The following is a 17,971-nucleotide window of genomic DNA, read 5'->3' on the forward strand; positions in this document are numbered from 1 at the left end:
CTTCCAAGTGACCTGTCACCATCCCGGATTTTATCCTCCTTGCCTCCCGCGATTGTTTTCCGCGTATTACCCGCCGCCCCTCCGGCGATTGTCTTCCACATGTTACCTGCTCGGCTGCTCCGCTCCAGCGATCCCCTCCTGCATATTACACACATACAACTTCCCCCGTGATTGCCTTCACTTCAGCATGTTACGACCAACCCCCCCCCCCCCCCCCCCGTGTGATTCCCTGCTGCATATTACACCTACCACCCCCCCGACCCCCCCCCCGGCATGCTGCCAATACTGTGTGGTTAAAGTCAATTAAAGGTTTGTTACTTTCTTATATAATGGCATTACAATGATACATTATTATTGTAATCCACAAACTGCTTTCAGCATGCGTGTTTGTTAAAGCCTGTAACTGTTTCTAATTTGACTGCCAATATAGCTATTCATAAATACTGCACACACATATATATACGTGTGCATATATATATATATATATATATATATATATGTATATATATATATATATATATATATATATTATATATACACACATACACAGATGTAGCCATGCTCATCTATGCCGCGTTGTGTACACATGTAGATAGATCCTCTAGATTGTAAACTTGCGAGCAGGGCCTTCCTACCTCTGTGACTGTTTGTTATTAACCAGTTTGTTATATCATTGGTATTTCCAATTGTAAAGCGCAATGGAATTTGCTGCGCTAAATAAGAAACTGTTAATAAATAAATAAATAAATGTGTGCATGCATCGTGGCATAATACGAACATTTGCTCCATAGGTATACACTTATACCTATATATATATAGGACGAAACGCGTTGGGACAGGGACTGGATGCCCACCCCTTTCTGACTTCCTATCCGTGGACAGATAAGCCATGTTTTTACCTTATATCTTGTACGTTTGATACTTGCATTCATGGATGAAATCTAATCCAATACCCATATTTGTGGACAGATAAGCCTGCTATATTTTTTAACATTGTACGATTAATACCTGCATTTTTACAATTGAACCAGCTGCTATATATGTCCTTTGATTTTGTGTACTGTTTTAATTATATATGTAACCTGCATGTTTGGGCAGGAGTGTGTCTATTAAACTATTGTTTTTAACTAAACATAGTTTTTCCTTTAAAATTGGAACCTGCATAGTTCCTATAAATTGTTTTTTATATATACAGAAAAACACCTGTGGAAATTTAAAAACAGTACACACTATGTTTATTTTATCTCTCCTTTACATGTGCTGTCTATAAGAGTCATCTACCAGAAATACCCGCAGCTAAGTTTACTATCTGTTTTATTATCACAATTTTTTCACGAGGAGTGAGTCACCAACACTATTAGGCGCTTTTTATACTTCATTTTTTAATATTTATCTCTATATTGTTTAGAAGCTGCCACTTACGTATATGTAAGGAGTGTTAGGTGTGACCATATAGTCATTTTATCCCTTTTGTATTTAGGGGGTCTTACTGAATTTACCTAGGCGCTATTCTCTACTTTTTCACATATATATATATATATATATATATATATAATAATTTAATTATATAGTAACAGAATCTTCTTTGGTAATAGAAAAATATTATTCACTTACAGATGGACTTAGAATATAGGAACAAATTGAGACATAGGAAAAAATATTAATAGTTAAAAGAAAAAACAGTTTATTACACATACATAACATTTTTTTATACAAACAGCAGCAATTACCTTGGGCCTTATAGACAAAAGTTAAAAACTAGGCATGTAAAAAAACACTACTGCCTGCTAAACATCATTTTAAAAATACATCAAATGATAGCCGCTAGAACTGGTGAAAGCTAATAGTACATAACAGCCATCACCTATCCCCTTAGTCGTGTATGAGAAGAAATACAGTCATGGTGATATTGTTGTATATCGTAACACGGCTAAACAGGAATTTTTTTTCATGGTCAGTTTATTAGCACATTGCCGGAAGCTCCTCCGTCGCGGCAACACGGGGATTAGCGCAACGGAGAAGGTTAATACATCCCGCCCACTGGAAGACCCTCTTCAAATCAGTGAGTACAACTGCTGCCTGCATACAGAGCTGTCCTGATACATCACGTACAGATGCAGCCACGCTCATCGTTGCCGCGCACACCATTAAAGCCTACGGAATAAACGTCTGCTGTGGCCAGTTGCAGTGCGGCACATTCTCATTATGCCACAATGCGTGCGCACTGGCATATGCATTATGGCATAGAAGAGCATGGCTACATCTGTATGTGATCAGTTTGGGAGAGGGTATCGGGGGAGGGAGGGACAGTATTGTGTAGCTTTGCCTAGGGCGCCTATAAACCTTGCACCGGCCCTGGTCCCACGGAGCCCCTCGGCCTCCTTGTCAAGTAGAATCCAAGTGGAAACCTGGGGAAAAAATAAAATACTCACCTATTTTCCAGTGAAGCTCGGTCCTCTTCATTCCATATAGAATTCACAGGATAAAAAAAATAAAAAAAACCCTGTCCAACGCACTAAAGGGGTTCCATGTTTACACATGAAACCCCTTTTTCCGAATGCCGGGACCCCCCATGACTGCTGTCACTGGAGATCCCACCAGCCAATCAGGGAGCGCCACGTCATAGCACTCTCCTGATTGGCTGTGCGCTCCTGGCCTGTCAATCAGGTGGAGCGCTGCGGCTAGAATGGAGCTTAGCGCAGCTTCATTCTGGCCTATGATGGGAACGTTACAGTCTGCGGCTAAACGCGAAGTTAATTGGGGTCACCCACAAGAGTAAGGGTACACGAGGTAAGTGTGTGTGAGTGTGTAAGTTTGCATGTATGTTAAAGTTATACTGTCACGGTGTGTGTGTGTGTGTTGTTTTTATTTGGGTATTTATTTTGTTGTAGAACTACAGGTACCAGCGGGCCCTTTATTTCCCCGCATGTTGGTACTTGTGGTTCTCCAAGTACTAGCAAGTGGGGAGGCTTGCTGGGACTTGTAGTTCTACAACAAAAGACAATAATCTTTTTTTACACAAACAAAGGCTATTAGCCCCACATCCACCGCCCAGGGATCGGGGGACAGCCTTGGGCTTCACCCCTGGTCCTTGGGTGCCTGGAGGGGTGGACTCCTTGATTTAAGGTGTCACCACTCCTCCAGGGAACCCTGGCCAGGGGTGACTAGGACTAGTTGGGGGGGGGGTAATGCCACGGCCGCAGGGACCTATATAAAAGTGTCTCCTGGCTGTGGCATTATCTCTCTGGCTAGTGAAGCCTGGTGCTGGTTTTAAAAATACGGGGAACCCCTATGTCTTTTGTCCCCCATATTTTTGGGATAAGGGCCGGCCCAAGTGCCCGGTGCTGGTTGTCTAAAAATGGGGGGATCCCAGTCAAATTTTCCCCAGTATTTAAACAACCAGGGCCGGCTCAAAGAGCCCGAGGGTGGTTATGCTTAGGAGAGGGGACCCCATGCAATTTTTTTTTTATTTTCAACTGTTTAAATACATCTCATACTGTACACAATGAAGCCCTACACGGATCTCGCTGATCCTGCCGGGCTTCATTGTATTATGTCCGGCAATGTTTTACTAATCACTCCCATAAAACACTGCCCGACATTACGAATAACATTGACATCGGAAAAAAAGGAAAAACTAAAACTCGGCAGCTTAGTAAATTAGCGAAAATAATTTCAAAAAGTTGCAGAAACATACAGCAGATAAAATTCGAGTTTAAACACCAATTCGGTAGGAACACGAATCTTAGTAAATAAACCCCTTAGTTTTAGTAGTATTTTTTTGCTTTGTTTTAGTTAAAATTTAGTCAGTGGATCTCAGTTTTCATTTTAGTGTAATTTTAGTCTAAATTTATTCCTAAAATAAACTGTAGTCGACAAATACTTTTAGTAAAAAATTTTGTCGACAAAATAAACAAAATTAGGGTTTGCAGTCCAAGGCCTCACCCCCATATATTCCAAATTTAAAAAAATTCACAGCCCTTGGTGCTATAATTAAAAAGGAGGTGATATTGTGGTGTGTGTCGGTGTCATCAGTGTAGTAATTACTTGTATTATCCCTAGATTTTCCCTGTTTTAAATAAAATCTAGTGATTAGTGAAATAAATTATTATTATTACACCTCTATGCTCGTGCCAGAAGCAGTTTCATGAAACAGAAGTTGCCAAGTAATTTAAAAAAACTTAAGAGGCGTGCTAAAACCTGTAGGTCCACAGAGGAGATCTGCAGAGTGCAGCAGTTGTCAAAGGTAAAACCCTGCAATGTTCTTCTTACTAGCTTTCTAAATCTAGATGACGGTCTAATGGGAAGATTTATCAAAGCACGGAGGGAGATAAAATGGAGAGAGATAAAGTATCATCCAGATTTAGAATGTTAGTAAGATTATACTAAGATAAATAAATATTGCTTTTAATTCTACCCTCAACACAAGGGAGGACAGGACAGCCTCAACACTAGAGGCAGTCATTCTGCTGTGAGCTCCCCACTGCTGGAGGGGTAGAAAGAACTTCCAAATGTGGAACAGTAGGCAGGGCTGAAACTAAGGGGGTATGTGCCCCAGGTGCCGGATTTGAGTGGGTGCCGAGATGGTCGAGAAAAAAGTTGAAATCCTGTGATGAGTTGGAAGCATGCCATGCTGGGGGTACCCCGGAACCCCCTCTCAAAGATTCTCTGACCCATCTTTAGCTGATGTCCGACCCAGTGATTGTGACCGGACTTCATGCCTGCGCCGCTGGACCAATCAGTAGGGAGCAGGCACATACCCCTTTCACACCGCACAAATAACCCGGTATCGACCCGGCATATTGCCGGGTCGACGCGGGTCAGTGTGCGGTGTGAAACGGTGTGAAAGCACCAAGTCCGAATTCCCGGGTCGCCTGAACTGGTAATTCAACCCGGGTTATAAGCAGTGTTATTCCTGGGATAAATACAGAGTCAGTGGCTCTGTAAACGGATTTCCGGGTCGATGCGACTCGAGACCCGTTTACTAGATAGGGAGAGGCGGTGCAGAGATGAGCTCATCTCCCAGCGCCGCCCCCACCTCCGCCCCCGCCGCTGCCTCCCCCCCCCCCCCCCGCTATGGCAACTGACCTGGCATATTGCCGGACTGGAAGCCAGCGAAAGGTGTAGGAGAGTCTCCAATGCCAGATCCCACCCGGTACGGACCTGTTTCCAATTCCCGGGTGGGATCCGGCATTGGAGATGTGAAAGGGTTAATAGAGGGTCAGAATCATCCGACACAAGAAACTTTTATTTTTTCTATCTGTGCTTCACGCGTGACATCATGACATCACACGCGCAGAAGAACAGTGTGAGGAGGAGGGGGGGTGGGTGTGGATTACTGCTTTGCCCCTGGTGAAGAAATCCAAGTCTTGGCCCTGCTGTGGGTATTGTTTTAAACTCTCACTCTAAAATTAGGATGTAGGCTTTTAACTAAGGTGGTAGCAAAGTATACTGTTCATCCCAATGGTCTACATTGCAGCAGAAGAATTAAAATGGATCATACATTTATTTTTAATAAACTTTTTAATGTAAACTTGTATTTTATTCAATGTTTAACATAAACAGAATGATAACCTTTATTTGACATATTTTCAGAATTACGCAAGAAACAATTCTGACATTTTTACATTTTAAAACTCCCTTAGGAGTATAATAAATAGAATACTGTTAAAAAATAAAAAAATAAAAAAAACACAGTTTATAATTTACAGATTTAAAATTAAAAAAATAAAATAAAATAAAATTAAAAAAAATTAAAATTTCTTGTGCAGTTCCTAAAGAATACATTTTTTGCCTGTGTCTTTTAGGATAATTTGTTACTGTGTGCTAGACACCTGAGCGAAAATCAGATACTGTATGCAAATAATATCGACCCTACTGTAGCTGAATAGTATTAAAATTTCTTTGCAAATCTTTTTACCTTCATGCTTCTATTACTAATGGTTTAAACATTGTTGTATAGTGTAGAGTTAACTAAATTAACTTGACAAATGGGATTACCAATGTGCATGATAGGTTTTGCTTAATATTCAGTAATTGATCTTTTATTTAACAACTTACAATTCATTACCATTATTGAGGTGATCAGTGCTCAAAAATTGCCATCTCTCCTGCTTCATTTCAGGTCATAAGTGGATCATCATACATATTTATGGTATGTGTTATTTATTGCTAATGAAGCAGACTTAATTGTTGGGGAATAATACCCACCTATAATAATAAAACCCTGGTAATTATCTAAGGTATAAACATAGATTCATTATAGGCGCTCATAGCATTTATGGAATAGCAACTTCATTTAAATAAAGTCACAAATTAGTTCATTTTATAGTCACAGGTAAAGTACTGTTATACAGAACACTGTAGGCATTATAAAGTACAGTATGCTGGTTACAGAGAACTGACATTTAATATATACATTTCCTGGTCACACAATCACATTACAAATCAGCGGCGTAGCCAAAACTTTGGGGCCCCATAGCAACATTTTGAAGGGGCCCCTATCCGAATGCTTCTAGAGAGACACTTCTCTGCAGCAGTTTTTTTATTTTATGCCCCATAATAGTGCCCTAATTTACTATATGAACTATACTAAATTAGTAGTGCCCTAATTCATATTATGTCACATTGTAAGACTGCCAGTACACATTAGGCAGCACAGTACCCCCAATTCACATTATCACGTACAGTGTCCCCAGTTAAAATGATGCCACACTATAACTACTGCCTTCACATTATATTGTGCCACATTACAGTGTCCCAGTTCATATTATGTAAAATTATAATACCCTCCAGTTCATTTTATATATATATATTACAGTGAGCAGGTCCATGGGCATACCTAGATATATTGTAGGCCCCAAGGGCCTCTGTATCTACCAATGGTGAAAAATGTATATCACACATGTGACTGTTACAAGGGATGTGGGCCCCTCTTGGCTCTGGGCCCCATAGCAGCTGCACTACCTGCACCTATGGTAGCTACGCCCCTCTTACAAATAAAAGAAAGTGCTACAGTATGCATATTTTCAGAAGTCATTTCAGATATTGAGATGTTTTTGGTTGGGATCCAGTGCATTTTTGCATCCAAGGCTTATATACAGGGTCCTTTTCAAGACACCTTGGCATGCTCTTGGCAGACAAATAGTAGCAATTGCACAATTAGGGGCCCTAGGTTGTTGGGTTCAGAGGGGTCATTTATTGTGTCTGGCACATTCTTGTTCCTTCAGAATTTCTTGAATTGAGCTCCATTTCGTATTACTATGATTCCTGATATCTACTGTAGTGTTGCCCATGAGTTACTGGACAGCACATATGACTTTTCACCTTTTCCAGCTTATATATGCCAATATATCTCTTCTTGTACTGACTTACAGCAGAAGACACTTGATATTGAGTGCACAGAACCTGTTGAGAACATTCCCCTGAGCTTCAAATTCAGAGACAAAGATTTGCTGATTGTAGCAATGTCTTATTTCCTAGGAAAATCATGGTTCATTAACTACATAGACATTTCTGGTGAAATTAGATTGTCTTCTCAGGTACATTATCTGCAAAGGAAGAATAAATTGTGGAGTCAAAAAACAAAGACATACAGTATATACTGAAATACTCAGGATGGAACAGAGAGACAAGGGCATCCTATCCACAAGGAGAAAAAATAGCAAAATTTCTGTACACGGAGATGCAAACAGAAGCATGGACTATATATGTTATCAGTTAACTCAGGATGTCATCTGCCGTATAATCTGTCAAATTAATGGGTGGGACAAATGTACAAGCGTAAAGCTGTGTTTTTTAACCTTACTGTATATACTGTGTTTTAATAGAACTTCTTCTGTTTTTTTGTTTGGGTTTTTTTTTTTTTTTTGCCAATAGCAGATATCATTTTTATTATCAGGCATTTTGGTAAATTTTGCCAAAATATAACCTCTATTGACCTGTATGTTATCTGTTTGCACCATATGGTGTGACATGCCTGGATCAACTTAGTTGCTTCCCCATAGGTAGTGATTGTTTGACTTTTAAACCTGTTTCTGAATATAGTGTGTCACTTTGTAGCTGCATCCAGAGTCAATTATAGCATCCTGGGAATTTAGGATTAGTATTTTTGTCACAATGGAATCGGTAAAAAGTCACTCATTAAGCATGATGCAGTGTGGTGGGATACATGGTGCATGTTAGTAGGTGCAAGTCTGTGGTGAGCCAAATAGCCATCTTTGGGGCAATTTGAGGATTAGCCTATGTACAGTATACACATCTGTGCCACATTAATGTGCCCCAGTATATCTGGAAGAGATCCTACAGTACTATGAGACTCTCCACCTCTCCCAAAAGAATATAAATTGGGCTCTCAACCCCACTTGTTTAGTAAAGCCTCCAAGCTCTTATCCTATCTCAACCACTTCATGCTCCTCGCTTACTGTCTCTCCCCTCTGACACCTCTGTCTGTTTGCCCCTCCACTATAGATTATAAGCTCTAATGAGCAGGTCTTCTTCCCCCATTCGCTTTTCCCTCCCTCACTTATACCCTCATCCCCTCTCTTTCCCATTTCCATCAATTACACCCAACCGCTGAGTTCAGGTGGCACTGCTTATGTGGACACAATGGTTAGAATTCAACCGTTTAATCGTGCCCAATCTCCTGTCTAAAGTGACGGGAGATCACGGGGTGATATTCAATTGTCCCCCATTATCGCACTGACGCGCCCATATCAGTCGGGCTTAGCCACGTAAAGCGGAAAAACAGTACCAAACGCAAAAAGGTCTGTTTGGGCGCCCAAAAAGGTCACTTTTCACTCATTTTAGTTCGCCACCCTCGACAGTAGCGAGCTGAAATGCAGTTCTCGCACCTGTCAGCAGCACCTGGAATAGCTTCTGGCAGGCATTCGGGTGTGGGGGCCTGCAATAACATTTGAATCTCGCCCCATGACTGCATGTGCAGTATTGGATAAATAGCTTGTATTCAATTGTCTGAAATGTTTTGTACTGTACAGTTAGTTAAACTTTTGCACTTTTTGTTTTGTGTCCTTCTTCTGTTTATCTATATATAAAATGCAAATTCCACTGACTCATCACAAAATCTCCTGAACCATATATGACATTTGACATTTGGACAATAGCTTGCTTTTGTGACATAGGCACTCACTAAGAATGGATTTTTCAAAATTCCACCCACAAAATAGTCAAAGGGGGTGAGATGATTATTGGGAATTCTCCCCTCACAGGGAAATGTTAAGACAGCCCACCCAGCCGGGGCTATAAAGAATGCATGGTGCTGCATGGTCGCGGAGGGGGAGGACACAATGCTCTGTACCTGGACTTCCTAGCCAGCCGCAGTTGCACAGCAGTCCATTATTCAAATAGTGGAGCCACATCAACTGTCACCCCTAAACATTTTCAAACATCGCTGGGTGTGGATCCCCTATTTGAATAATGGACTGCTCTGCAACTGCCACTGGCAAGGAAGTCCAGCCTTATGTTTCAGGAGATTTTGTGATGAGCCAGTGGTATTTGTCTGATAAGTACTTAACAAACCTGTTTCCATTCAGGAGAGGATAGTGTCTCAATTATCAGAGGGTAGCCTGTCACTTGAATTAAACATTGCTGAACCTCTCAAAGAGCAATAGAAGGAGAGATAGATATTTTGACTTGTAAATGCATTAAAGGAAAGCTACTGCCTCTCTCTCTATCTCTCTCTCTCTCTCTCTATATATATATATATATATATATATATAATGTATATATAGCATATATATATATATATATACTGTGCGTGTGTATATATATATATATATATATTGTCCTTTGGACCGGCACTCACCCTTCTGCGCTATACGGCTCCGGTGCCCTCTGAAACTATTTTATATGCATTCCACATCAGACAAGCAGCGGCACTCGGAGACTTTGTAAAGGTGAAAAATGAAGTACAAATTTATTCCATGTCACAGCAAGGCCAACGTTTCGGGGTTCGTCTGCCCCTTTGTCAAGGTGAATACAAAGTGTACTTTGTACTCACCTTGACAAAGGGGCAGACGAGCCCCAAAACGTTGGCCTTGCTGTGACATGGAATAAATTTGTACTTCATTTTTCACCTTTACAAAGTCTCCGAGTGCCGCTGCTTGTCTGATGTGGAATGCATATATATATATATATATATATATATAAATGTGAAAGCCCTCACTCACTCACTCACTCACTCACTGACTCACCACTAATTCTCTTACTTTCCGATATGTTGGAAAGCTGAAATGTAATGTAGCTATTCTTCGGAGGGAAATAGGAAACCTTTTAAATTAGAATTTTAATAAACTTCCCCTAAAGGGATGAAAAGGGGGTTGACATAATGACATCATTATCATTGTGGCAGTGTCCTGTGCATCAGACAGTCCAGTGATCAGTCACAGTGGTGATGTCCTCTACTGCCATATGTCCAGTGCTGCTGTATAATAAGTCCCTTACAGTGTCGCTATCTTGTGCTGCATCAGACCCGTGGTAGTGTCCTGTGCATCAGTCAGTACAGTGAACAGCCACAGTGGTGGTGTCCTCTGCTGCCATATGTCCAGTGCTGCTGTATAATAAGTCCCTTACAGTGTCGCTGTGTTGTCCTGCATCAGACCAGTGGTAGTGTCCTGTGCTGTATATTATTTACTCCAGATAAAGGGGATATTAACATTTAATCCAGATATAATTTTGACAGGGTTTGCCCTGTGTGGTGTAGGGGTACGCTCTCCTGTGCCACATATTGTGTTATATAACTCCAGAAAAATAATGGAGAACAAAAATTTGGAGGATAAAAAAGGGAAAGAACCACTTCCTCCTAGTGTACAAGCTGCTGCCACTAGTCATGACATAGACGATGAAATGCCATCAACGTCGTCTGCCAAGGCTGATGCCCAATGACATAGTAGAGGTCATGTCAAATCCAAAAAGCAAAAGTTCAGTAAAATGACCCAAAAAACCCCATTTAATTGGTCTGAGGAGAAACGTATACTTTCTAATATGCCATTTACGACACAGAGTGGCAAAGAATGGCTGAGGCCCTGGCCTATGTTCATGACTAGTAGGTCAGCTTCACATGACGATGGAAGCCCTCATACTCCCACTAGAAAAATGATAAGAGTTAAGCTGGCAATAGCACAGCAAAGAACTGTGCGTTCTGAGATGGTATCACAAATCCCCAAGGAGAGTCCAAGGGTGTCGGTGGTTGCGCTGCCTGACCTTCCCAACACTGAATAGGAAGAGGTGGCTCCTTCCACCATTTGCACATCCTCTGCAAGTGCTGGAAGGAGCACCCACAGTCCAGTTTTTGATATTCAAATTGAAGATGTCACTGTTGAAGTACACAAGGATGAGGATATGGGTGTTGCTGGCGCTGAGGAGGACGTTAACGTGGAGGATTCTGATGGTGATGTGGTTTGTTTAAATCAGGCACCAGGGGAGACACCTGTTGTCCGTGGGAGCCCATTGTGATGCCAGGGCAAAATACCAAAAAGCCACCTCTTCGGTGTGGAATTATTTCTCAACAAATCCGGACAACAGGTGTCAAGCCGTGTGTTGCCTCTGTCATTCTGTAATAAGTAGGGGTAAGGACGTTAACCACCTAGGAACATCCTCCCTTATACATCACCTGCTGCGCATTCATCAGAAGTCAGTGTCAGGTTGTGTAATTTTGGGTAAGAGCGTAAGCAGTCCACTGACACCTAAATCCCTTTTTCCTCTTGTACCCAAGCCCCTGCAAGCCACACCACCAACTGCTTCAACGTCAACTTCCTCCTCAGTCTGGAACATCAGTAGTCCTGCAGGCCATGTCACTGGCAAGACTGAGGAGTCCTCTCCTAAGCGGGTTTCCTCCGGAGGATCCTTGAGTTGTATGCCTACTGCTGCTGTTGTTGCCGCAGCTGTTGTTGCTTCTGGGATTGGATCGTCATCCCAGTGGGGAAGTCGGAAGACCACTTGTACTACTTCCAGTAAGCAATTGACTGTCCAACAGTCCTTTGTGAGGAAGATTAAATATGACAGCAGTCATCCTGTTGCAAAGCAGGTACCTGTGGCCTTGACAGCTATGTTGGTGTTAGACATGCGTCCGGTATCCGCCAATAGTTCAGTGGGACTTAGAGAATTGTTTGAGGTAGTGTGTCCCCGGTACCAAATCCCATCTAGGTTCCACTTCTCTGGGCAGGCGATACCGAGAATGTACAGAGACGTCAAAAAAAGTGTCCTCAGTGTCCTAAAAAATGCAGTTGTACCCACTGTCCACTTAACCACAGACATGTGGACAAGTGGAACAGGGCAGACTAAGGACTATATGACTGTGAAAGCCCACTGGGTAGATGTATGGCTTCCCGCAGCAACAACAGCAGCGGCACCAGTAGCAACATCTCTCAAACACCAACATGTTCCTAGGCAGGCTACGCTATGTATCACCACTTTCTGTAAGAGGCACACCGCTGACAACCTCTTACGGAAACTGAGAGACATCATCGCACAATGGCTTACCCCAATTAGACTCTCCTGGGGATTTGTGATATTGGACAATACCACCAATATTATGCATGCATTACATCTGGGCAAATTCCAGCATGTCCCATGTTTTGCACATACAAATAATTTGGTGGTGCAAAATTTTTTGAAAAATGACAGTGGTGTGTAGGAGATGCTGTTGGTGGCCCGAAAAATTGCGGGCCACTTTTGACATTCAGCCACTGTGTGCCGATGACTGGAGCGCCAGCAAACACTCCTGAACCTGCCCTGCCATCACCTGAAGCAAGAGGTGGTAACGAGGTGGAATTCAACACTATATGCTTCAGGGGATGGAGAAACAGCAATTCAAGCCTATACATCCACCTACGATATAAGCAAAGGAGGGGGAATGCACCTGACTCAAGCGCAGTGGAGAATGATTTCCGTCTTGTGCAAGGTTCTCCAACCCTTCGAACTTGCCACACGTGAAGTCAGTTCAGACACTGCCAGCTTGAGTCAGGTCATTCCCCTCATCAGGCTTTTGCAGAAGCAGTTGGAGAAATTGAAGGAGGGGCTAAGACGGAGCGATTCCGCAAAGTATGTGGGACTTGTGAATGGAGCCCTTCATTCGCTTTGCCAGGATTCAAGGGTGGTCAATCTGCTGAAATCAGATCACTACATTTTGGCCACTGTGCTCGATCCTAGGTTTAAAGTCTATGTTGTATCTCTCTTTCTGGCAGACACAAGTCTGCAGAGATTCAAAGACCTGCTGGTGAGAAACTTGTCAACTCAAGCGGAACGTGACCCATCAACAGCTCCTCCTTCATTTTATCTCGCAACTTGGGCTGCGAGGAAAAGGATAACATTTCCGAGCCCACCCGCTGGCGGTGATGCAGGGCAGTCAGGAGCGAGTGCTGACATCTGGTCTGGACTGAAGGACCTGCCAACAATTACTGACATGTCTACTGTCATTGCATATGATTCTCTCACCATTGAAAGAATGGTGGAGGATTATATGAGTGACACCATCCAAGTAAGCATGTCAGACAGTCCGTATATATACTGGCAAGAAAAAGAGGCAATTTGGATGCCCTTGCACAAACTGGCTTTATTTTACCTAAGTTGCCCCCCCCCCCCCCCCCTCCAGTGTGTACCCCGAAAGAGTGTTTACTGCAGCCGGTAACCTTGTCAGCGATCGGCATAGGAGGTTACTTCGAGAAGATGATGTTCATCAAAATGAATTATAAATTCCTCCGGGAAGACCTTTATCAGCAATTGCCTCCAGATAGTACACAGGGACCTGTGATGGTGGATTCCAGTGGGGACAAATTAATACTCTGTGAGGAGGAGTATGTACATACTGAAAGCAGTGAGGAATTGGAGGATGAAGATGAGGTCGACATCTTGCCTCTGTAGAGCCAGTTTGTGCAAGGAGGGATTGATTGCTTCTTTTTTGGTGGGGGCCCAAACAAACCAGTCATTTCAGCCACAATCATGTGGCAGACCCTGTCACTGAAATGATTGGTTTGTTAAAGTGTGCATGTCCTGTTTATACAACATAAGGGTGGGTGGGAAGGCCCAAGGACAATTCCATCTTGCACCTCTTTTTCTACTTTGCATCATGTGCTGTTTGGGGACTAGTTTTTTTAAGTGACAGGATGTCTGACACTGCCGTACAACTCCAGGGGTACTGCCGTATAAGTCCAGTCCAGTGGTGCTGTCTTGTGCTGCATCAGTCCAGTGGTGGTGTCTTGTGCTGCCACAAGTCCAGTGGTGGTGTCCTGTGCTGTATATTATTTACTCCAAATAAAAAGGGTTATATACATTACTTATATCATTATCCAAATAATTTTTACAGGGTGTGCCCTGTGTGGTGTAGGGGTACATGTGCTGCATATTATTATAATAGCTTCAAATAATGATTTTACATACTTTGCCATGTGTGTGTGGTTTAAGGGTACGCTCTCCTGTGCCACCAATATTGTGCGTGTATTACATCTGGGCAAATTCCAGCACATCCCATGTTGTTTGTGCCGCACACTTGTGTCGCTTAGCTTAGTCATACAACTACCTCATTGCACCTCTATGTCTTCTTTGCATGATGTGCTCTTTGGGCCTAGTTTTTTTAAGTGCCATCCTGTCTGCCACTGCAGTGCCACTCCTAGATGGCCCAGGTGTTTGTGCCGCACATTTGTGTTGCTTAGCTTAGTTATCCACCCACCTCTGTGCAACCTTTTGGCCTAAAAACAATATTGTGAGGTGTTCAGAATAGACTTGAAATGAGTGGAAATGAATGTAATTGAGGTTAGGATCAAAATTACCCCAAAATTCTGTGATTTTAGCTGTTTTTATGTTGTTTTTTTAAATATCCAAATCCAAATCCAAAACACGAAAGGGTGGTTTTGGCAAAACCAATCCAGATCCAAAACAGGAGCATGGAACCAGAGCCAAAACCAAAACACAAAACACGAAAAGTGCCTGCCGCACATCTCTGATTTTAACAAAAGGGGGCACCCGTGTGCACTGAACCCAATGTGGGCAGATGGACCCCTCTCCCATGCAGTGCCAACTGCCCATACTTGCTAACAGCAGCACCATCTTTCCAGCAATGTATTTGGAAAGATGACACATGTGTAGAAGAAAGGAAAGACTCTGGCACAGCCACCAACAGCAGGTATGGGTGGTGTGGTGGGAGCTGCAGCATAGCACAGTGTAAGTCTGTTCTTGGTGCAAGGCAGGCTAAGCACAAGATTGTGCCATTTAGTAAAAGAAGAGTTGTCTGTCAGTGAAGCATGTACTGTATATAACGCATAGTTACCTACTTTGCTGCCTCCTCCTCCGGGAGGAGGCAGCGTTGTAGGTGTATGGGGGGCGTGGCCGGAACAGGATAGGCGGTCCGGGGGCGTGGCCTGCAGCAGGATGGGCGGTCCGGGGGCATAACATCAGGGTCGCGTCATCGTGACTCCGCCCCCCGCTGTGCTGTGCCGAGAAACGAGCCGCTGCATAGCGGGGGGCGGAGCTACGATGACGCGATTCAGCGCAAATCGCGTCATCGGACTTCCTCGGGCCGCCCGCTTGTTCTCTGCTGCGGGCGGCCGAGGGGGAAAGCGGGAGGCTTGCCCACCTTTCCGGGGGGCCGGGAGGGTCACCCGATTTTCGGGAGCCTCCCGGCCATTCCGGGAGGGTAGGCAAGTATGATATAACTTAAACAGTAAATTGCTTCTCTTACTACACATCATGCAGTATAAATGAATTATTTACTACTAATTTAATTATCTTTTTATCTTCATGTTTATGGTCTTATGTATTATATTTTAAAATGACATCAGCTTAACCATAGAAATAGACTACACTTACCCCGCAACAGAGAAGCAAAGACAGCATTGTTCCAAACATGACTCCCAGGCAAACAAGAATGATTCCCCAGCTGGGCAAATCAGCATATTCACTTACCACTACAAGAAAACAAGAATAAAAACAAAAATAAAAAGCATGATAAAAGTCTATTCAGATTTACTTTAGAGACATAACTATGACAGTAATTCATTCAGGTATCAGTGATGTGTGAGGAAGTACAGATTTATCCTAAGTCATTGCTGCTCAAGTGTCACCAATCAAGCCTATTTATACTGAGACAGAACCAAATAGATGGAGTACAGTCCAACTCCCTTAATTTCCACCTCAGGCAGGTTACACAGTACATGCAGGTCTGGCAGGTCAGGTTTTACAGGCAGTCTTTAAACAGCAGCACTGCACAACATTCCAAGTTCTAATAAGCACAAGTAGTACAGATTCCAAATGGCTCCTAATGTAACCTCAGACCCCCAACTTATCACCTGGCCACTCGCTGGCATCAGGAGCAATGACCTTCTGAACAAACACATTTTTAAAAGTAGCAGACAAGTTGTAGTTATTAGCCCAGTTGTGACTTATAACAGACTCAGGTAAAACCCGGACTGGATTCCATCAGACCTACTGCTGCTGCTGCTGCTCCAATCCTGCAAAATCCTGCCATTTCACATTAACCTCATGTGGAATCATACTGTCCCTGCCACAATACACCATATAAAACTTGGTATACTGTATGTTGTCTATTTGCACGCTGAGACACATTGGTTTCCCCTCCATGTAATAAAGATCATAACCACTTGGTGGCCTTGTTTTACTGCGCTTCATAGTAGTGCATTACAGTTCTACATACCTCAATGCTCCCTCCCATTATGCATGGGGGTGTGAGGGATGGTCAACAATTTACCGTCTAAGACAGACACTTCAACTGTTTCATTTTACATCCTTATTTTTGTTACCCAAGTCTTTTAACATAGGGGGTGATTCCGAGTTGTTCGCTCGCTAGCTGCTTTTAGCAGCATTGCACACGCTAAGCCGCCGCCTACTGGGAGTGTATCTTAGCTTAGCAGAATAGTGAACGAAAGATTAGCAGAATTGCTAATAGAAATTTCTTAGAAGTTTCTGAGTAGCTCAAGACTTACTCACAAATAGCGATCAGTTCATTCAGTTTCGTTCCTGGTTTGACGTCACACACACGCCCAGCGTTCGGCCAGCCACTCCCCCGTTTCTCCAGACACTCCCCCGTTTCTCCAGACACTCCCGCGTTTTTCCTTGACACACCTGCGTTTTTCCGCACACTCCCAGAAAACGGCCAGTTTCCGCCAAGAAACACCCACTTCCTGTCAATCACACTCCGATCACTTCAACGATGAAAAATCTTTGTTCGGGCGTGAGTAAATTTACTAAGTTTTGTGTTAAAATACTAACCGCATGCGCACTGCGTACCATGCGCATTTTTGCCTTAATCGATCCATTGCGAAAATCGGCAACGAGCGAACAACTCGGAATGACCCCCATAATGCAGTGCAATGCAGTAGTTATAATTAGAGATGAGCAGGTTCGGTTTCTCTGAATCCGAACCCGCCCGAACTTCATGTTTTTTTACACGGGTCCGAGCGACTCGGATCTTCCCGCCTTGCTCGGTTAACCCGAGCGCGCCCGAACGTCATCATCACGCTGTCGGATTCTCGCGAGGCTCGGATTCTATCGCGAGACTCGGATTCTATATAAGGAGCCGCGCGTCGCGGCCATTTTCACACGTGCATTGAGATTGATAGGGAGAGGACGTGGCTGGAGTCCTCTCCGTTTAGAAATTAAAATAGATAGGAGAGTGAGAGTGAGACACTTCATTTACTTACTGGAGCTTAGGAGGAGTTATACTAGTGACTGATGACCAGTGACCTGACCACCAGTGCAGTTTTATAATTTATTATTATTTAATAATCCGTTCTGTTCTTGTTCTCTGCCTGAAAAAAACGATACACAGTGACTCAGTCACACTCACATACCATATCTGTGCTCAGCCCAGTGTGCTGCATCATCTATGTATAATATCTGACTGTGCTCACACAGCTTAATTGTGGGGGAGACTGGGGAGCAGTTATAGGTTATAGCAGGAGCCAGGAGTACATATTAAACAGTGCACACTTTTGCTGCCAGA

The 17,971-nt window shown here is 43.1% G+C and overlaps 1 protein-coding gene across 1 annotated transcript in view; it reads right to left on the reverse strand.

Annotated features, from left to right (window-relative positions):
• Positions 1 to 7,487: 7,487 nt before the first annotated feature.
• Positions 7,488 to 17,971, reverse strand: part of LOC134949932 (serine-rich adhesin for platelets-like) — a 91,960-nt gene continuing 81,476 nt past the window's right edge. Inside the window, exons 8-9 of the mRNA XM_063938618.1 lie at positions 15,820 to 15,917; positions 7,488 to 7,550 (exon numbers count right to left, since the gene is read on the reverse strand). Coding sequence (XP_063794688.1) covers positions 7,488 to 7,550; positions 15,820 to 15,917 — 161 coding nt within the window. The remainder of the gene's footprint in view (positions 7,551 to 15,819; positions 15,918 to 17,971) is intronic.

The sequence above is a fragment of the Pseudophryne corroboree genome, chromosome 8, assembly GCF_028390025.1.
Source record: "Pseudophryne corroboree isolate aPseCor3 chromosome 8, aPseCor3.hap2, whole genome shotgun sequence".
Lineage (NCBI taxonomy): Eukaryota > Metazoa > Chordata > Amphibia > Anura > Myobatrachidae > Pseudophryne > Pseudophryne corroboree.